The sequence below is a fragment of the Hippopotamus amphibius genome, chromosome 6, assembly GCF_030028045.1.
Source record: "Hippopotamus amphibius kiboko isolate mHipAmp2 chromosome 6, mHipAmp2.hap2, whole genome shotgun sequence".
NCBI classification, from domain to species: Eukaryota; Metazoa; Chordata; class Mammalia; order Artiodactyla; family Hippopotamidae; genus Hippopotamus; species Hippopotamus amphibius.
This window is the reverse complement of record NC_080191.1, coordinates 11166916-11189893: the sequence shown is the minus strand read 5'-3', so window position 1 is coordinate 11189893 and position 22978 is coordinate 11166916. Positions and strand designations below refer to the sequence as shown.

Below are 22978 nucleotides of genomic sequence, written 5' to 3'. Positions count from 1 at the left end.
GATGTTCAACATCATTAGTAATCAGGGAAGTGCAAAATGAAACCAAATGATATACCCCTTCATACCCACTAAGATGGCTATAATTACAATGATAGAAATTAACAAGTGTTGGCAAGGATGTAGACAAGCTGGAATTCTCATACTCAGCTAGTGAAATGTAAAATGGTGCATGTGCTTTGGAAAACAGTCTGGCAGTTCCTCAAAAAATTAAAGACAGAATTACCACATAACCCAGCAATTCCACTCCTAAGTATCTACCCAATAGAAGTAAAAGTGTACGTCCACACAAAAACTTGTACATCACTGTCCAAATCAGCATTTATCCATAATAGCCAAAAGGTAGAAACAATCCAAATAACCATCAATTGGTTATTTCAACGATAAACAAAGTGTGATAGCTCCAAATGGTGGAACATAACTTGGCCATAAAAAGGAATGTAATGAAACATGCTACAACATTGATGAACCATGAAAATATAATGAAAGTGAGAGAAGCCAGACACAAAAGGCCATATGCTTTAAGATTTCACTTACACAAAATGTTCAGATTAGGTAAATCCATAGAGAGACAGAGAGAGAAAGCAGATGAGCGGTTGCCAAGAACTGAAGGGGAGGGGGGATTTGTCATGGGCTGGAAGGAAGGAGGAGTCAGGAGCGACTGCTAATCGGGTATGAGGTCTTTTGGGGGTGATAAGAATGTTCTGAAATTACATAATAGTGATGGTTGCACCAACTTTGTGAATATTCTTAAAAAATCAATGAATAGTACACTTTAACTTAGGACTAAAGTGAACTTTAGGACTTCCCTGGCAGTCCAGTGGTTAAGACTGCACTTCCACTGCAGGGGGCACAGATTTGAGCCCTGGTTGGGGAACTAAGATCCCACATGTCATGTGGTGCAGCCCCGAAGAAAAAAAGCCAACTTTATGATATCAAAGTTATACTTCAATAAAGCTGTTATTAAAAAAGAAAACAATGTTAAAAAGTCCTCAAATGGGTGGGCAGTGCGGGGAGTCCGTCTGGGGTGACAGCTCAGATTCATCACAGTTTGATTGATAACTACTCATCATACCACGTTTGTCTCAAGAGTTCTTAAAAAACAATAATTAAATTGCCCCACAAATTTAAAAAATCTTAAAGCAAGTCAAGAGCTTCCAAACAATAAAAATCAAAGAAATATCCCTGTCCTCATCAATTCAGAAGAATTACAGATTTTTCTTTAATAAGTTGTATAGCATCATGCCAATTTTAAAGTTGTCTGTGGGAATTTAAATAACTTTGCCTTAGTTTGTTTAACTCATTTAAAATTCATGTTCTGATACTTAAAATGAAGCCCAAAAGTTTTGAAATTATAAAACCTAGTTTAAAGTGGGGGTGGGGGGCTTACTAAAATGAATTCAGAATGAATAATAAGGGGTTATATAAAATAGAATTAATCTACGTTACCAAATACAGTGTTTGGATCACAAAAAACATCCTTATTGATCAACTGTTGCCCAGCTTGTAGATTCATTATGTCTATTATTTCTGAGCTTTCCCAGAACCCTCTCCACCAACCAAGGCAGCAGAAGAACTCCTCATCTACCTACTTCCTTCCTACTAGCTTGGAACCTCTGATTCCAAACCACACTACTGAGACCTGAATGGAGTGGAGGGACTCTGCAATAAGAAGGACTCCTCTCGCAGATTCCTGACTTAAGAGTCTAGAATGATAAAGGAACGATACTCTAAATGCAAGTTAGAGTTTACAGTACTAATATCATTATTCAATTTCATTACTAATTACGTGGCCTATCCTAGGAATTTTTTTTTTAATTTATAATACAAGTCCTATCTCCTTTACAGATTCAAATTTTTGGAACAGAATATATGTAGAGATCACTGTCTATAGAATCCAAAGTAGGCTAATATATCCCAGCAGAATTTTAGTTCAAGATAATTTTCCAATTCCACCAATTCAACAAGTCAAAAATAGCATAAACATTTTATTATTTAGTACACTTAAGTGGTGATTCTTAAAATAAGGTTCTAAAAGGACCACAGACAGCAAAGATCAATTCTTGTGTAACTTAAGTGACAGTTTATCCATCTGAGAAATGGAAGACTCTGGTGAGGCAAAAGAGGATACACTGTGGCTAAAAGCTATTATCACTACACTTTTTAATAGTTATCAGCTGAACTATGAAATGAGCGAAAGAGTTTGTATTTCAACTTAAAATATAGTTCTTTATTTAAGGAATTTTATTTATTGTTCCAAAAGCAGATCATTATCCCCCAGAATTAATTACAATTAAAGGAAGCTTTCTTTACACAGAACATAAATTATAATAATATTTAATGTAGACATTGTTAAAGCATTCCAAAGCAATAAAACTATTCAATTATATGTGATATGGCTTAGGAAGGCATGGAAGTAAAGAGTTTTTAAAATGATAACGTGTTAGAGGGAAGAGCAAATTTGTTAGTTCTGCTCCATTAAGGATTCCTTAAGCAACGTAAATACCAGAGTTCAAGTTACACTTTGATGTGTAGATCCTTTTGAAAGCTACTCCACCCTGTTTTATATGAAGCATCTGTAGCTAAAATGAACACCTAGTGAAGAGTACGAATGCTGCATTACATAAGAGGACGTCACAACTGTCCCAAGCTGATTCTGAGTTACTTTAAACATGTATGCAGAGTCAGAAATTAGCTATGGCTTACTTCTTAGAAGTAACAGATAATTACCCTCATCATGATGAAAAGGATTTTAAATGTAAGCTAACAGAGGTATTTTTCCTTTAGTAAAGCTCTGCTTTTAAAAGTAAACTTCAAAACTTTAATTAAAATAGGAAACGTTTTATTACACAGTAAAAACTTTTCAGATTAGTGAGGCAGAGAAAAAGAAGGGCTCTGTAAAAGAAGAAGGTGGGACAAAAAGATGAAGAAAAAGAAAAATGAAAGAGGAAAAGAAAAAAGAGAAAGGAAGGAAAGACTAAAAGGACAGACGTGCCTACTGAAATACATTATTTCTTCCAAATCTGAAACTAGCAGGAGAAATTCTTTCCTTTCATACACATGAAATAACCAATATTTCTCTTATGTATGCTTTCAAAACTCTAGACAAAATGTTAAGAATACAACTACCTTGGATTTCTGAGTCTTTAGTTTTGAAGATGTTATTTTCTAGCATGTTAATCTTCTACATTTTAAAATGTAATATCCATTTACAAGAATGTTTTGAAGACAGATTTAATATGGTGTAAAACATGGTTAATGAAGTACAATAATAAGTAACATATTAGTTTGACTTCTCAAAGTTTCATGCACATTAACTCAGCCACACATCTAACACATAAATCACTCATCAGTGAATTCAATAATCGTTTGAAATCCTCACCTTACTATTCACACAATTTCAAAATTGTATGAATTTTACAATTCATAGTTTTAATTAATTTATATCATGTACTAAACTGTGTCACAACATAGCAGATAGGTGACTTCCATGAAAAGATCACACTCAAGGTAGACATATGGTTTCCAAATGCAGATCCAATTCTGTTGAACTTAATTGTGATCAAGACTCATCATTCTATTGTTAGAAAGCTCTCCCTATCCACTACCCACTCTAAGCAAAAAACTCAAACTTTGGCTCTTTGAACCAGCACTGACATTCCTTTACATTTATAGGGTTTTTTGAAACAGACCTTTGAGAGATACATCCTGTTTGAGACAAGATATATTCTGTAAAATGCTCCCAAAGCATCAACAGATAACACAACTGACTGTTCAGTATAATTTAGACTATATGTCTTAACTGAGAACTAACATTTTAATATATCACAATCAATCTGCAAAAGAAGCAACTTGCCTAGCTAACAATTTAGAAGTTTCAAATATGTATCTATCAAGATCTGCATCTATATGTAATAGCAATACAACTGATGCACACATCAATATATCTACACATGTATCTCTGTATTTTTATTATCTCTTTAGTACTTATTATTATAAACAACCTGCATGGATAATAAAGCAAAAATATATAAACCCCAACAAAACTTTGAAAATTGAAAACAAATTTTTTTTTAAAAAAATGGGTATGACCCAACAACTAAGACACAAACTTCATCAAACAGTAAGAAACCAGGATATAAAATGCCAAACAAAATTCTCCAGGCGTAGGCCAGAAATAAAGAATATTATTAAATAAAGATATTAGCCTTTGTATTTTTAAACTCTTTTCTTCTAATATTCCTAAATAATCACACATACATTACTTACTTATTAGAAATTACTAGTAAGTAGTTATTTTAAAAGTATGAGTAATTAGACCAAAAGCAATTCTCATATTTACCCAAAAGAAGGAACCACTACTAAGAATCAAAGCCTAGTAATTCTGTTCTTAACAGACAGGTGTTGTGTGTTCTGGCCTGTTATATGAAAATCATTTATGAGAAGAACAGAAAAAAAAAAATCAGAAGGTAGTTTTCACTATTGGAATAGATAAGTGATTAAGCAAATTTTCTTACACCATGAAATTGTCAATAGATTAAATGCTCACCCTATAGGGCATCATTTCTGGATGTTGGCATTCTCTGAGATGGAAAGGGACTGAAAGAAAAATGTGATAATGACACAAACACACAGATGATATGGGTCTTTGAAATCTTTTTGAATAGTAAGGCTGAAGGAATAAACATTCTTCAGACAGGGAATGAGCTTATTATTAGCACCTGCCAAGACCTCAGGCCAGCAATAAGTCAGGAAACTAAAACCCATGTCAGTTAGAAAAAGATGGGAAGGCTGTAAATCAACCCATTAAAGCAGCAGCTGATCACCCTAAGGTGTAGGTTACCCATGGCATACAGCTGACAATTCCTCCAAGAAATTCAAATATTAACTGTAATCTGAGGTGCCTTAATAAATGAATAATAATAATAAACGAAGGACTAAATTTGAAAATATTTTCTTAAAAGAGTTATACACTAAGATCTTATTTTGTGATACAAATACTATTAAATACTTAGGTATGAAACAGCTCTTTCATTTTAGCCAAATTATAATTTTTTATGTCATCTCACAGTTAACCTAAGCTTTTTTCAAATTTCAAACTAACTGGAGTTCACCTTATTTTTACCATATCTACTCATATTCTCAAAGTGTGTTTAAGGAGAGCTGAAATTATCAAAAGGAGAGAGTGAGAAAGAAAATACACACCAATAACTAACAGTAAGGTTAACTTTCACATATACTAGAACACCATAATAAAATATAAGCATGTTACTACAACTAAGAATTTTTTTTTTGTGGAGGGATTTAAAATATTTTTAGTGAAATAATTAGGACCATCTTATCACAATTTGTCTTTTTAAAATGAGGTATTTAATATTTCAGTTCTTAAAATTACCCTATTGTACTACATGCTTAAGCAGGGGAGCAAAGTTCCTTCTATTCCCAAATTTAAGAGTTCATGCTTTAATGTGATCACTAAAAATTGCTTAATTGGTAATTGGAAAAAGAACATTCTGTAAATAAAAGAGAAAGAAAACCGCACAGCTTTAGCTATCTGTTTCAATCTCTTCACACTAAAGGGAGGATGTCATGTTTTTACTTTCTGTCCACGCATTTTCTCTATAAGAAGAAAAAAAAAAAAAAAACGGACTGAAGGCAGGAAGCAACAGAAAGGGTGGAGTAATAAGAAGCCTGAGTGAGGTGTGTAAAAACTGGAAAACAGTATCAATGGAAAGTCGTGATAGAAAGGAATAAGAAAATAAAAGTAATGAACTTAACAATGTATCAAAGGAATAGTGATTAAGAGTGAGAGCTCTGGAGCCAGACTGCCTGGGTTCAAATCCCAGCTCTTCCACTTACTGAGTGACCCTAGGCAATTTTCAATAACCAATCAGTTACTTCGTCCATACAATGGGGACAGTATTAGCATATGTCCCAGAGGACTCTAGTGAGGAGTAAATGAATTAATACACGTAAAATAGTATTTCAAATAGTACCTGGCACACAAAGTACTCAATAAATGTTAGCTATTATTGTTATTTGTCTATAGCTTACTTTAATTACCATTAATGTTTTTTATTCTTGAAAATATTAAATGAAACAATGACCTTGCTTAGTGTAACAAATTAGTGATACGAAAACGTTGACTTCATTTAATAATAACTTTAGTAGTTCGGGGTAATGCTATTAATTTGCATGTTTTAACTTCTCTAACAATAAATTAGGAACAATATTTGCCATTATATTTACCTGTGTTGTTATTTTGTAATTAATAAACAAAGCAAATTTTTAAGAAGTTCTAATATATGTGATCTGCGCTCATCCAATGTCTTAAAAACAAAACAAATATCATCTGCATCAAAAAGTTCCCATTCTTATACAAGACAATTTTTAAAAAATATATCCACCAAATAAGCTTATAATTTATAGTTGCTTTCATTTTTCAAAAATCCACATAGGCAGCAATTTAAGTCTAAAACAATCTAAGAGAGTAGTAGCTAGCTTATTTGGCAAAGGCAATCAAAACCTGCTGTGTTGGGCTGCCCCCTACAGGCCTCAATTTACCAATTCCTTTTTAAAGGTGTCCAAGGGAATATCATTAGAATCTTACATTAAGAATATTAATTAATTCTAAAGCAAAGTATTATTCATTCATTCATTCTAGCAGGAAATAGTCTCTGAGAAACATCTATAAAGATACAGAGAGAAATGAGACAATTCCTTGACCTCCAGTAATTCATAGGTTACTTACAGAGAAATTACATAGACTGCAACAGATCCATGGTGAAATACTGCAAAACAGCTTAAAAAATGTCTATACTACAATGCTGCATGTAGAAAAAGAGCCAGGCTGGAAATCCAAAACTCAACTTCTACACCCTGTCTCTGCCATTAAGTATTCAGTTGAACATTTGGGCAAGAGTTTTGTGCAAGCTGTCATATTTCTAAAACTTCGGGGGCAAATAGATGATTACTAAGGTTTTCTCCTAATGTATAATTACATTTGCCATAATAAAAGGCAGAAGGGAATGTTTTAGTTTAAACAAAATTCAGAAAAAGAAGAAATAATTTCTACATGGTATGAAGAATTGGGGCACATACGGAGAAATCAAGAAAGACTTCCTGGGGGAAGTGACATTTGAGGTGCGTTAAGAAGCATTCTGGGAATAGGGGCTATTCCTAGGAGGAGTGAACAAGGTAAGAAAATAAAAATATCAAGCATGTTTTAGGGAACAAAATGATGTTATCTGGTAGGAGTCTAGCTTTGTTTCATGAAAATCAAATTAACAGCAACTGAAATGAGTGCAGAAAGCAAGAAAGTGATAAATGCAAACAGTTCTGGTACTGTACAATTCTAAGAAACTAATCAAAAGAGATTCCAAGGTATTTGGTCTAGAAAATTGAAAGAAAGTGGTAAAGAAATAGGGAACTGAAACAGAGCGAGTAGGTTATGTGAGTATTTGGCAGTAATGAGTAATAGATTTTGGGGACCAGACACAGCCTCACAGAGAAGACTATACTAAGACCAGAAATGTATAGATAAATGGAGTGAACTATTTGTCACATATGTTACAGTAGTCATAAAGTAAAAAAAATATAGGGAAAATAAAAGAATATAGGGAGTATGGCAATCTACCATCATCACTGATAATTCACAGTACAAATGTAATGATTTAAGTCAATAAAATCTAATAATAATTACAGCAAATAATTTGCAAATTATTTCCTATGTGCCAGGCATAATATCAAAAGTATTACATTTAATTTTCACAACAACCCTATGAAATACTATTATCCCTATCCTACAAATGATAAAATTGAGGTCCAGAGATGTGAGATGAATGCCCCCACATCACAGCTAATTGGAATATAATCGCCTAAATGAAACTTCTCCATTTTAACCACTTGCTATATTAATGAATGTTACAGATTCAATTCTTACAAATTTTTCAAAGTTCTTTATTAGAGAACCTACGTAGGAAAAAAATTCCAAAATAATCAAGGATACACAACTTTTAGAAAAAGTAATCATCTATCATTTATACCAATATTCATGTTCTCAAGCAATATACTATGTTAAAATTTTTATATTTAGAAATAGACAGAACACATTAAAAAAAAAAACCTTCGAAAACTCCTCAGTCTTCACTCTCTTCCCCAAATTTCTACAAAATCCACCTATCTAAATTTGGAGGTTAAGAATCATTAGAAGTGGTGATGTCATCAGTGATGGTGGAGTAAGGACTTCAAATATCCCATCTTCCATAAAAGCAATGAGAACACTGGCAAAAACTGCAAGAGAATGAATTAGTAATTTTTAAAACTTCCCACAAGGAAATATCTACAACCAGATGGCTTCCCAGCTGAATTCTACCAATTATTTCAAGATTTAACACTAATCCTTCACAAACTCTTCCAAAAACTAGAAGAGGAAACACTACCCAACTCATTCTATGAGGCCAGTATTACCCTAATATCAAAACCAGACAAAGACATCACCAGGTACAAATACTAGTGACCAACAATCCTTATGAATACAGACACAAAATTCTCAACAAGAAACCAGCAAACCAAACCCAGCTACATATGTTATATACTCTGACTGACTGATATCTATTTCAGGAATATGAGGCTGGTACTGACAAGCTAACCCTAGAATTCACATGGAAATGCAAAAGATCCAGAATAGCCAAAATAATCTTGAAAAAATGAACAAAGATGGAGGACTCATACCTCTTTATTTCAAAACTTACTACACAAAGCTACAGAGTTCAAGAATAGACACATAATCAGTGGAACAGAATTGAGACTAGATATAAATCCACACATTGTGGACAACTGATTTTCAACAAGAGTGCTAAGATAATCCAATGGGAGAAAGAGAAATCTTTTCAACAAATCATGCTGGGAGAACTGGAATATCCACATACAAAAGAATGAAGTTGGATCCCCTTACCTTGCACCATATACAAAAAATTATCTCAAAATGGACCAAAGACCTAAATGAAAGAACCAAAACTATAAAAGTTTAGGAGAAAACACAGGAAGAACTCTTCATCACTTTGTATTAGGCAAGGTTTTCTTAGATATGACAACATAAAAGCATAAGCAACAACAACAAAAAGAACTGGGCTTTGCCAGAACTAAAAACTTTTGTGTTTCAAAAGACATGACCAAGAAAAGTAAAAAGACAGCCCACAAGATGGAAGTAACTATTTATAAAGCAAATATCCAATAAAGGTCTAGTATCCAGAATAAAGAACTTTTACAACTCAACAATGAAAAGACAACCCAACTTAAAAATAAGCAAAGAAGAGACATTTTTCCTAAGAAGATGTACAAATGGTCAGTAAGCACATAAAAAGATGCTCAGCATCATTAGTCACTAGGGAAATGCAAATCAAAATCATAATGAAATACCCCTTCATATCCACGTAGGATGACTAATCAAAAAAACGTACAATAACGAGTGTTGGCAGGAACATGGAGAAACTGAAACCCTCATTCATTACTGGTGGGAATGTAAAATGGTGCAACCAATTTGGAAAACAGTATGGCAGTTCCTCAAAAGGCTCAATACGCAGTTATCATTACCCACCAATTCCACTCATAGGTATACACTCAGAAAAACTAAAAACATATGCCCACCCCCAAATTTGTACATGAATGTTCACAGGAGCATTATTCATAACAGCCCTAAAGTGGAAACCACCCAAATATTCATCAACCAATGAATGGATAAACAAAACGTGGTGTATCCATACAATGGAATGTCACTTAGTCATAAAAAAGAATGAGGTACTACGTGCTACAATACAGATGAACCTTGAAAATATTATGCCACATGAAAGAAGGCAAACACAAAAAGACACATATGATATGATTCCATTTATAGGTCCATATAGCACATCCATAGAAACAGAAAGTAAATTAGTAGTTGCCAGGGGCCAGGGGGAGGAGGGAAGAGAAGTGACTGCTAATGAGTATGGGGTTTCTTTTTGAAGTGAAGAAAATGCTTTGAAATTAGATAGTGGTGATGGCGGCACAACTGTGAAATATTAAAACTGTACACTTCAAAGGGGTGAATTTTTATGGCATGTGAATCATATCTCAAAAAAATAACCCATTAGCATACTTGATCCTAAAATTTTGTGATATGAAACCACAACAGACCCTGCATACTCAAAGCAATCTTAAGAAGAACAAAGCTGGAGGCATCACACTCTCTGACTTCAAACTGTATTACAAAGGTATGGTAATCAAAACAATATGGTACTGGCAAAAAAAGACACATAGAAGAATGGAACAGAATAGAGAGCCCAGAAATAGACCCAAAGATATGTATATGGTCAATTAATTTATGACAAAGGTGTCAATAATATACAATGGGAAAAGGACAGTCTCTTCAATAAATGGTGCTGGGAAATCTGAATAATCACATGCAAAAGAATGAAATTGGACCACGATCTTATACCACTCACAAAAGTTAACTCAAATGGATTAAAGACTTGAATGTAAGACCTGCAACCATAAAACTTTCAGAAGAAAACAGTAAGCCTGTAGAGAGCAGTGAACAGTAAGAAAAGTGGTAAGCTCCTTGACATGGTCTTGCAAATAATTTTTTGGATCTGACTCTAAAAGCAAAGGCAACAAATGCAAAAAGAAAAGGATATTGGACTCTCTTTCTTTAATCCTTTAAAACTCAAATTGATGCTCCAAATTAATTCTTCATGAATTGAACCAATCTACGCCTGTAAAACATTAATCTCATATCCAACTGCTGAAGTTTCAATAAACATTCATCTTCTTGCAAAAAAGATATTCTTTTACAATATGTGCACATGTATATACTACATAGAGAGAGATTTGCACTGTAGTTCCTGCTCCACTGCTTTGTGTCCTTTGTCTGGTCATTAACTACCACCTTAAAAAAGACAATAATATTTGTTCTGTCCACACAGAAGTGTTATGAAGATCAAATGCAGTAGCATGAAGGTATTTTACAAAATATAAAGTGCTACACAAATAGGAATTTTTATTATTACATATCTTATATAACTCTGTTCTACTTTAGAGCAATAGTAGAGAATGATAGTTTACTCAACAGAAAATCCAGCCCAGAATTCTACAGTAAAAATATATGGTATGAATGTTACAGTCTAATTCATTATGAGACCAGAATGACCACCACTTTCATAGATAATGAGAACTTCCTCAGTCTGTTATATAGTTTGTGTATTTAATGAGCACCTATTATGTGCATGGCATTGTGAGGAGCACAAAGATATAAGCACAGTACTCATCTTCTTCCCTGTGTTTACTAAAGAAGGAAAGAAGGAATTCTCTTTAGCTGTTTAATAAATGTTTAAAATACTCTGGAAAGAAATTAACTTCATAAGCTGACCTTAAATTAATATCTATACAGAAAGGTGAACATGAATGATATGCCTTCAACTTGCAAGTTATTTACCATTTTATAACTGCTGTCTTCACTTGGAACAGAAGCAAAGTTATTTTGAGAACTGAACATCCATTCTATATTTTCTTATCTTTACATATGAGATACAAATCCTATTTTTAAGCACAGATGTCTCAATATTCATTGTAGCATGCTACCACATGCTAAGTTGTGACTTAAGTATTAGACACCTTGCCCCCAGGATTACTGCTATATAATTCTTTACATGAAAAAACTGCATAATAATAGCTATACATGGAGAGGATTCTGAGATCATGAAAGCTTAATGCTTCCCCCTTTCCCCTCTACTCTCAAATCTATCTCCTACCCAACACAGTGGCTCTCCTGAGCTAAAGCATCTACTGGTGTCAGTAGGCAAGCAGGACCTACATGGAGGAGCTACAAACCTCGGCAATATTCTCCCCTCTGGGTGGACATGAGCCTAAGGCCCAATGAGACTATGGATCCCTAAAGGCTAAGGAAAAAGCTGGAAAAAAAGGCTGAATCCTGGTAGTAACATTTATTATTCAATACTGTCTTGGCAATGCAATACAAGCAATGCGATAAAGCAAGAACAAGAGATGGTTGATAAAAATGATGGCAAGATGTGTTTTTGTTTTTTTGGTTGATGCCATAAATAATCTAGAAATGGAAATGAAATAAAGAAAAACAAAATCTGAAAAACACCTAGAAATAAATTAAAAAGAAAGGCACAGGGCCTGTTTGAGAACATAAAATCTGAATAAGAAAGATGTACCATATTCTTATGTGGAAAGATTTAATGATATAAAAAGGCTCTACCTTTGAATTCTACCAAAATTAAAACGGAAATGTATTTCCACTTAACCATGAAAAGACTGAAAAAAAAAGGTAAGGGGTGAATCGCTCCAGCACATATCAGAAGACTAAAATCAAATAAAAATAATACTGCTATAAGAATAAACAAATAGGGCCTCCCTGGTAGCAAAGTGATTAAGAATCCGCCTGCCAATGCAGGGGACACAGGTTCAAGCCCTGGTCCAGGAAGATCCCACGTGCCGCAGAGCAACTAAGCCCGTGTGCCACAACTACTGAGCCTGTACTCTACAGCCCACGAGCCACAACTAATGAGCCCATGCCCTGCAACTACTGAAGCCTGCGTGCCTAGAGCCCATGCTCTGCAATAAGAGAAGCCACTGCAATGAGAAGTCTGCGCACCTCAATGAACAGTAGCCCCAGCTCTCCACAACTACAGAAAGCCCGTGAGTAGCAACGAAGACCCAACGCAGCCAATAAATAAAAATAATTTATTTTAAAAAAAAGAATAAACAAATAAACCAATGGACTACAATGGAAATTCAAAAACAGAATCTAGTAGTCAAACTATTTTAACGTAAAGCAGAAGTGGTATTTTAATCCAATAGGAAAAGGACAGTTTATATCAGGAGTCAATAAACTATGGCCTGCAAACCAAACTGTGCCTTCTTTCCTGACACTGGAGATAAGAGTTTTATTGGAACACAGCCATGCTCATCAACTGCAGATTGTCTATGGCTGCTTCCAACCTGCAGAGCTGTACACTGCAACAGAGACCATCTGCCCTGCAAAGCTGAAAATATTTACTATCTGGCTCTTTAAAGAAAAAAGTTTGCCACCCCTTAGTTTGTATAACAGATAATCCCACTACAACTAGCTCTCACCTGGAAGAAAATAAATCTGTATGCCTGTCTCTGATACAGTTCATACAAATAAATTCCAGGTGAATCAAAGACATTAAAAACCAATCTTATAAGAAAAGCTAGGTAAGAAAACTACATATAACCTTGCAGATGGTGTATGGGGAGGCGCCTTCTTAACAAAGAAATACATATATGACTAAGAAAAAGATATAGAGTTAAAAACATTTTTTTACAGAAAGATACCATAAAAAATCAAGACAAATTTTATAGTTGTGATTATTTTTTATAAAGTATTTGATAGAAAAATGGTTAATACATATAAAAATAATCTTTTGTAAAATAAGACAAATAACCCAAAAGAAAAATAAGCAAAATATTTACTTCGCTCCCAATTCTGTGCTCAAGACCAGCAGGCTGTCCTCATACTTACAATGTCCCCTCTGCCTTCAAAGGTCCTCTCATCGCTCTTCGCCTACCTTAATTCCATCATTTGTCAGACCTCAAAAGACATGACACTTCATCAAAGAAGCTTTCTCTGCCCTACTAAACGAGATCAAATTCCCTTTAGAGGAATTAGGCTTTATTGCACTATATACCTCTCCTTCACAGCACCAATCACAGCTGTGATTTAAAATTTGTTTGTATAGTTATTTGATTAATTTCTTTCCACCTCTAGATTATAAACTCCTAAAGGATGATGTACCATATTAATCACTACTTGTATCGCCTATGCATAGTACAAGGCATGGCATGCACATATTTGTGAACAAATGAACTTGTTGAATGAACGAATGAATGAGAAACCCTTTTCTTACATGTAGCATATTGGCAGGATAACACTTAGGAATCCATTGCTTCTTGAAAAACAGAAATTAGGTGCCTAATTTTCACTCTACAACCGAAAATACCAATGCCTGATGACTTCACAGTCGCTTTACAAGTCTTTTTAACAGATATCCTCATTAATCACATCTGTTTACATGTGCTATTCTAAATAACATTTTAGTTACATTTTTGAAGCACTTCCTGCCATTAACCTCATCTCTAGAATACTGGCTAATATGAAGCACCTGGATTTCAGGAACACTGACCCGAAACACACATACCAAACTAAACTGTTATGTAAATGACAGAAATGACACATTTTGGTCTGTAATGGATCTCTAAACTACTTTTGGACTTATTTTACTTTTACCACTAAAATTCTGTCATTGGATTATAGTCATTTTGAGCCCATGGTAATCAAATTACAGATGAAAAAGAACTATAAAGTTTTCCAACAATCTGTACAAAAGTCAACCGTTAATGAATATATCACCAGTTGGAGATTTTCTAGGTATGGTCAAAGTGGACTTCACTTTATGTGATATTTATGCCTTGAAAATTCTGTAAGCTTAATTTTTATAAATAAAATTATATTTTGTTTGTAAGTCTCACCTACATCTGGATTCTAGGTCTTCCATTTTTCACATGTGTGCCCCTGAGCAAGTGATTTAAAATTCCTCAGCTTCAGTTTCCTCACGTGTAAAATCAGATAATGATCCCTACATTCTAAGCTGGTTTTGAGGCTTCCAAAGATAAAATGGGCCTCACTCAAGCATGCTCACTGTCCTTTCCTTTTTACCCCCTGCTATACAGGAATTCTATTAGAATTCTGCAAAGAAAAAGTTTAGCAAAATTATGCCCTTTGTCTTATTAATAAAGCTGGATTTTCATTTAAATTTACTTACTAATTTAAGGTCTCAAATAGTACATAGATCTGTATCTGGTATATTAAAGAAATGAAAGGTGCAGAGTAATCAAAATGCCACATAAATAAAAGCTACACTTCATCAATGGACTATCCCAACCATAACAAACTAATCAGCTGTAAAGGAGTCAACAGCAGAAACCTGGTATTATCTTTAGATCATATAATTAAGGAAAACAGAAAGCAGAGTCCATCTTCCTTTGGTCAAGGGATGAATGAATATTCAAAAATACAAAAGAGGGAAATGGAAAAAGCCAGCAAATGGGAAAACTAAGACAATGGGCAAAAACTAAGACTTCTAAATTCTTATATTCACTTATGCATCTCACATCTAAAATTTTAATCAAGTTCAAGTAAGAACCAAACCAGACGGGGCTAAAGCCAACAAGCAAAGTCAATAGAGAGAACCAACAAAACCCTGAGGCTCTGTCTCCCCCTGTTTGAGGAAAAACTGCCAGTCCTGACTGAGGAAAGATCAGGGAGCAAGCTCTGCCCTAAGAGTCCCCACCTGGCAGCCTGGTTTTGTCAAGCAAATTTTGAGAATTCTCTAGCTTCCCACTTTCTATCTAATTATAGAACTTCATGAAAACCATTCTCTCTCACACATACACATTCTCTTTCTCTTTCCCTCTCTCACACATTCTCTCTCTCTAAATCCTTTTCTGTTATGATACGGCAGTAAGAGGTATGGATACATCTGACAATTTTTCCCCAGAAAAGAATGGTAAATACTGCCATAGAAGGAAGAATTGTGCTTACTGTAAAAATAACAGATCTGCTCTGAAATCAGGAGTATAAAATGTTTTAAAAAGAATATCACTGATATAATTAGATAAACCTGTAATATGGCTTCTTTAAAGAACAATTCCAACCAGATGTGTAAGTTTACTCACATGCCCTTTTCATTGTGTGGATAAGGAAAGGAAGGCCCAGCGAGTAAGCGCCTGTGGGCACACAGCTAGTCAGTGTCACGCCTCCCACAGGTCCTTAGAGGCTTCCCTTCTAGTGCAGTGATCGTTGTAGGAAACCTAACTTTTTTTCAAGGAAACTGCTTTGGACTTTATGTCTCAAATATCTGACAACTCTGTGAGCTCAGAGAGGTTAACCTGAAGTCACAAATTCTCAGACTAGGTGAATAAGGCAAAATTGTGAATTTGATCTACCAGGCACTGTTTTTTTCCTGCAATCCTTCCAACAGCTCTTTTCCTCTTGCTCCTACTATCCTCCCACCATTTGAATTAATTTTAAAAGTGTTTTTTCTTCAACTATTACAGCAGCACTATCCTTGTTAAAGCCGGCTAGCTCTTTCAGTTCTGGATTATTTGAAATATAAAGTCTTTCCAGTTTCAAATTATGTGACCGTTGGTGCTTTTAATATTCTAAGTACTTGTGAAGCTATTACAGTGTACCTAACACTGTGCTAAATCCTACTTCACAGATTAAAAAAAACAAAAACAAAAACACCAAAACTAACCTTGCCTTCACAGATGTCACTAGCATGTTGAGTGTAGTAGTGCATCCAGAGTGCCCACCAGATCAATAATTATCTAACTTGGGCAAATCACTGAAACTTTCCCGGCCTCGATAAAGAGGAGGTTTTCAAACTGAGCTTCAGAATTTCCATAAATGTTATACTATAACCACTGGCCCCAGGAGGACAGTCAAGCCACCTGAATCAATGTCACTTGTCCCCATCCACCCACCCCTTCAAAGTTCAACCCCAAAGTGGGCTGCCGAAAGGAAGGAAGGAAGGAAGGAAGGAAGGAAGGAAGGAAGGAAGGAAGGAAGGAAGGAAGAAAGAAAGAAAGAAAGAAAGAAAGAAAGAAAGAAAGAAAGAAAGAAAGAAAGAAAGAAAGAAAGAAAGATAGATAGATCTCAGAAAACTTAAGGATCACTCTAAAATTCTGTAATAACCTGTTACTGTTTTTAATCACCAATATCTATGTGAGTGATGGTGAAGATGTAGCCTCTCCCTATGAGATTTAGAGACCACATAAAGCATCCTACCCACTATAAGCACTATACTTAGTCCATAAAATCTGACTCAATTTTGGCTTTTCTCTGTGCAATAACTAAAGCATATCACTCACTACTGAATCTAGTTCTATAAAATCACTCCTGAAGTTTCTCTTAGGGAATACCTAGGCGGTCAGTACCGATTCATGTCATGTGAGACACTTCTTCTCTCAATACAAACAACTAGGCTTCCTGCTGCCTTTCTCACATTATTTTATGCAAATATAGGAACTGTCCTATTTGCCCACTGTTGATCGGTCTACCCCTCTTCTGCATGTGCTGAGAAGACTGAGACTCTCTTATGTGCGCAGCAACAACGTTTCCCCTCCTTTTCCTTAACAGCTCTCTGCACACCTCTCCTCTGCTGGGCTAACCTTTAGTGGTTAATTCCAATCCTCAATTGCCTTGCTCCATTAATTACTTACCTTCTTATTTGATAAACACATTCTTTCATAAAATAACCTAATATTTTCTTCTGTCTTAGCCTTCCTTCCATTACTTCACTAACTCTTTATCACACTGTGCATGATCCATGGCTTATGATACACACTGACTTTAGCTATCACTGAGCGACACTGCAGGAAGCAACTTTACTGAAACTATTATTATATTTTTAGTACAGGTAAGATATAAAGGATATTGCCCTGTCCCCCCTAAATGAGGCCATGTGAGAAATTTCTTTCCTATGTGGTACCTGAGAAAAATTAGCTATCCTGATGACCCAGTAAGTTTTCATCATATATAAAATGGAAAAATAATTATATCTCATCACATTTCTTTCTCCCTTGCTCTGGCTACAAGGAAGCTTGGGGTCAAATTTATAGGTCAACTTTAATAAATGTGAGGATCTCACTCATTCACAGCAATAGGTAATTTCATACTGGGTTTCCATTTTATATCTTCAGTGGCTCTTATTTTAAATTTTAAACTTTTTCTATTTTGTGACCATACAAAATATATTCCTGTAAATTGCCTCAGATTCTTCTTGAGACAAGACAAAGTACAGATGAAGTATAAACACACTATGGCATTTCCAAACCCAGTGTGTCATATTTGTGCTTAACAAAGACTTGTGGAATTAAAAGTTTATTTTCCTGGAAAAAAGAAGCAGTGGAGTGTGGCTAATTACATCATCTGGTCTTATTCCATCAGACATTTTTCTCATTTTATTTCTATTGTACATATTATGAATCCATGATCTCAACATAGTCTATTTGCCATTATGTTAATGAAATAAATGAGAAGCAACCTTATTTAAGTCATAAAAACTTTTCATTTTTTGAGTATATTCAGATTTTTGGTTTTTACTTGTTTTCAACTGGACAGTTTGTTTTCTTCTTTGAACACACATTTATCTGATGGTGCTATAAAAGATTAAAAAATGACTGTAGAAGTTACTATGAGTAAAGTCTGTGAGATAGTAAAAATGGCTACAAAGGGAAGTTATGACACAATATCTCCGAGTTTGAATGGACATCCTGCTAGATGAGAGTCCATGTCTGTGATACTGTGTTTCTAATTCCTATTCTTAACTGCTTTTTCTACGATAGCAGGCAACTAGCTTTCTGGATACCACTTATTCAATAAAAATTTACTCAGTATTGCTATATAGAAAACACATGGTAGTTTTAAAGTACTCTACAGAAATATGGAGTTTCTTAACCCCATGAAAGTGTACGGTAATGAGAAGCTACTATTTATTTTGTTGTACAACACTAACGTTCCACCATCTAAAACAGTCGATTCTCCTCATCTGTGGTACTTATGTTCTGTAAAGTTACTGAAAACACTGAATTAACAAATACTGAACCATTGCTCTTAAGGGAAATACAAGGGTTACTGCAAGTCTTTGGTCACATGTTCTTCAACTCATCAACACATAACCTTATTTTACGTATATTTCTGTATAAAGACAGCACTTCAGCACTACGCTTGGGAGTCATTTTTAACATCAAAATTATCAACAAAAAGCACAAAAATGTGAAGAATGTGGCATTAAACAGATTGGGAAAAGTCATTTGTTTATAGTATGAGAGCAGAAACAAGGCATAATAGCATCACTGAAAATGTGCACATGGGCAAGTCAAATTTTCATTACTTTGCACATGTCCAGGGTAGTACTGTTGAGTCCTGACTTTGAGGTTGCAAATAAATTTTAGCAAGCAGGCTAATCTGCAAATACAGAATCTGCAAATATAGAGGATCAACTAAACGAGTCACATATTTCACAATGCAGTCTCTGATTTGACTGCCACCAAAAGAGATCTGGAAAGCCCTAATAAATATTATTCAGTTACTATGCAAACTTAAAAGTCTTTGGACTAGAGTGCTTCAAGAAGTAAGATGTCCAAGGCTTTCATAAGTTGGTATTGTTAAAAATGTTACTTCCTACCTGGTATATTCTAAAAGGGATGTAACGAAATCCATTTTCTTCTGCAGGATATTCCATGAGTTTCCGATTGATGGCCCAAAACTGGTCAAATCTGTCTGTAATGATAAATTATTTATTAAAAATGAACATTATAATTTAATACCTCATAAGAAGAGATGAAAGTTGTTAAACATCCATTCTCATAGAAGTTTCTGAAAGGGCATTATTTATACACATTTTTTTTTAAACTTACCTTTCCATAACTAAACATAAAGCAAAATATAAAACTAATTTTTCTACATTATTGTTGCTTCCTCTTCCTAGATATTTCCATAGATATTTTTTCTCATAAGAGAAACCCTAAACAGATTATGACTACTTGTGTTATCACAGCAAAAAACATCAGGTATAGATGAACGTCTCAATTCCCCTGGTCCATTTCTGTCTACACTATAAAGGCACAGCTTCAAGTGACCTAAAGTTTAACCAGAAATTGCTTAAAGAAACAAAGTAAAAATACCAAACACAGTACACACTGAACAGAAAAAAAGACAAAATTATAGGACAGGCTTTGAAAGAGATGTGAAACTGACACTTAAGAAATAACAGTCAGTTGCAGTTTAATCTCTGATTAAACAACTGCTTTTTAAAAATGTCAGTCTTGATATAAAAAAAAAAACCACTTTACTGATACACTCTTTTGAAGCGTTAACTGAGTAGTTTTTAGCATATTCAGAGCTGCCAATATCTAATGTCAGGACACTTTCATCCCGAAAAGAAACCTGTACCCTTAATAATCATCCCCGCCCCCACCCCCTGGAAACCACTAATCCCTATTCTATTCCAGACATTTCATATAAATGGAATCATATAATATATAGTCTTTTGCATCTGTTTTTTTTTTAATTCTTACTTTGTTTTCAAGGTTCATTCATGTTGTAGCATGTATCAGAACTTCATTTGTTTTTACGACCAAATAATATTTCATTGTATGGAGATACCACATTTTGTTTACCCATTCACCAGTTTGTAGACATTTGCGTTGTTCCCACTTTTTGGCTATTATGATTAACGCTACCATGAACGTTCATGTACAAGTTTTTGTATGGATGCATATTTTCAGTTTTCTTGGGCATATTACCTAAAATGGAACTGCTAAGTTGTAACTGTTTAACTGCCATATGGTAACTGTCTTTTGAGGAACTGCCAAACTGTTTTCCAAAGAGGCTGCACCATTCTACATTCCCACAATGTATGAGTGTTCTGATTGGTCCACATCCTTGCCAACACGTTACTGTCCATCTTGTCCATCTTCTTTACTACAGTCATTCTAGTGGGTGTGAAGTGGTATCCCGTTATGGGTTTTTTTTTAAGATTTCTTCCTTCCTTCCTTCCTTCCTTCCTTCCTTCCTTCCTCCCTCCCTTCCTTCCTTCCTTCCTTTCTCTCTCTCTCTCTCTCTCCTCTCTCTCCCCCCCCCCCTCCCTCCCTCTCTCTCTCTTTCTTTCTTTCTTTATTTATGGCTGCATTGGGTCTTTGCTGCTATGCATGGGCTTTCTCTAGTTGCAGCAAATGAGGGCTACTCTTTGTTACGGTGTGCAGGTTTCTCATTGCAGTGGTTTCTCTTGTTGCAGAGCAAGGGCTCTAGGCATGCGGGCTTCAATAGTTGTGGCGTGTGGGCTCAGCAGTTGTGGCTCATGGGCTCTAGAGTGCAGACTCAGTAGTTGTGGCTCTTGGGCTCTAGAGCACAGGCTCATGTGTGGGCTCAACAGTTGTGGCTCATGGGCTCTAGAGTGCAGCCTCAGTAGTTGCGGCGCACAGGCTCAGTTAGTTGCTCTGTGGCATGTGGGATCCTCCCTACTCAGGGACTGAACTCGTGTCCCCTTGGCAGGTGGATTCTCAACCACTGCTTCACCAGGGAAGCCCTCCCCTTATGGTTTTGATTTCCCTAAAGACTAATTATGCTGAGTATCTTTTCATTTGTTTACTAGCCATTTATATATTTTCTTTTGGAGAAATATCTATCAAATCATTTGTCCTCTTTTTAACTGGGTTGTTTATCTTTCTGTTGTTGAGTAATGAAAGAGCTCTCTATATATTCTGGATACAAGCCCCTTAATCTGATAAATAATGCACAACCTTTTTCCCCCATTCTGTGTGTTGTTTTTTAATGGCTTTAACTCACCCAGAATTCTACCTTAAAATATTTTTTATACTTAGAAATTTACCTCAGAATCAAATCTATGTAAAGCACAAGAATACTCCAGAATCTCAGATCAGCCTGGTATATACTCTACTACTAGACTCATCTCAACCCAATTTACTGGCAATCTATTCATACTGCTTAAGCCATTGTAATTATAAATAAAAAACAAAGTTTAGTTGTTTCTTCTTATACCCCTGTCCTAAATGACTATGACAGGCTCTAGGCCTTCTCTATTCTCATTTTAAGCTCCAATCCGGGGAAAGACTCATACTACAATAGAACTGACAGGACAGGCAATTTAGAACCAGTCAGTCCAGGGCAATTTCACAGATGACAACTAAGATCCAGCTTGTTTATGAGTTTAGTTAAGAACCAAGACCAGGCTCTTGGTCTTCTGATTCAAAGCCCACAATTGTTTCATCAGTTGCAACCATAAAACTGCATCTTAGTGCTAAGAGTAGCTCTTTTAACCACAGTCCTCTCATATATGATCAATTATTCATTCAATGCTTTTTAAAAAGCATCTTTCTACTATCAAGTATCAAGCAAGAAAGTGACAGCTCAATAGAGATTCTTCATGCACTGCTAAAACTGTACTCACTGTCACACCATTAAATCTCTAGCACCTACCACAGTGCATGCATAACATATGCTCTTGAATCAAAGAACAAGTAACAGAATACTATATAATTAACTTTTCATTAACAAATTTTGGATTCTAATCCTAGGTCTGCAACTAAATACCTAGACGACTGGAAACAAATCAACTGAAAATGTTGCCCTAATTCACTTACAGATAAAGTAAAAGGAGTTAAATAGTTCTAATACCTCTTCTAAAAATAAAATTCTGAGGAAAAAACATGGGCTAAAGCCCATGTGGTCCTTAACCAGGGAAGGTTTTGCTCCCCTGTGGGTCTGGGGACATTTTTGGATGTCACCAATATATGTGTGTATTACTAGCATCTAGTGGGTAAAGGACAGGGATACTGCTAAACATACCACAATGTGTAGGACTGCTCCCCAGAACCAAGAAGGATCTGACTCAAAATGTCAACAGGGCTAAAGGAAAGGAAGCAAACACAAACAACAGAAAGCACAGAAAGGTAATTAGTAGAAAGTTTTCACATACCTATACTGCAAAAAAGTAAACTAGAAAAAGAAACACTACTGTGCACAGTATCAATTTACTGACTCTCAGCTCCAAATTCACCCTTCAACATATACTCTGGCACAATGGACACAATTTCTAAAAGCATCTCTAGCGTGACAGTCACATTAAGCTTTTTCAGTAGAGTACTGAAAGGACACTGCAGGAGAAAGGGGCTCCTGCCTACACATGCACACTGAAGGCCCCTTGCCCGAATCAGCACCCTGCTTTCCCCTGCAGGCCCATCTGGGTGGCTGGCCTACAGTTTTCCACAGAGATGCCAGTCCCTCTGCATGCCTGTGCCACTTGCTGCTGGTGGCCCACACTCCAGATTTTCCTGACTTCCCAACAACTGCAGACCTGCCCCAATCTGGACA

General features: G+C 35.3%; 1 protein-coding gene across 9 annotated transcripts in view; it reads right to left on the bottom strand.

Annotated features, from left to right (window-relative positions):
- Window positions 1-22978, bottom strand: part of ATG5 (autophagy related 5) — a 111530-nt gene that overhangs the window by 26615 nt on the left and 61937 nt on the right. For 6 of the 9 annotated variants that reach the window (XM_057739257.1, XM_057739254.1, XM_057739258.1 and 3 more), the window contains one exon: window positions 19272-19366. In XM_057739257.1, the coding sequence (XP_057595240.1) occupies window positions 19272-19366 (95 nt within the window). Of the gene's footprint in view, window positions 1-4546; window positions 4597-19271; window positions 19367-22978 lie in introns of all 9 variants that reach the window. The other 3 variants (XR_009054331.1, XR_009054330.1, XM_057739260.1) reach the window with 2 other exon arrangements.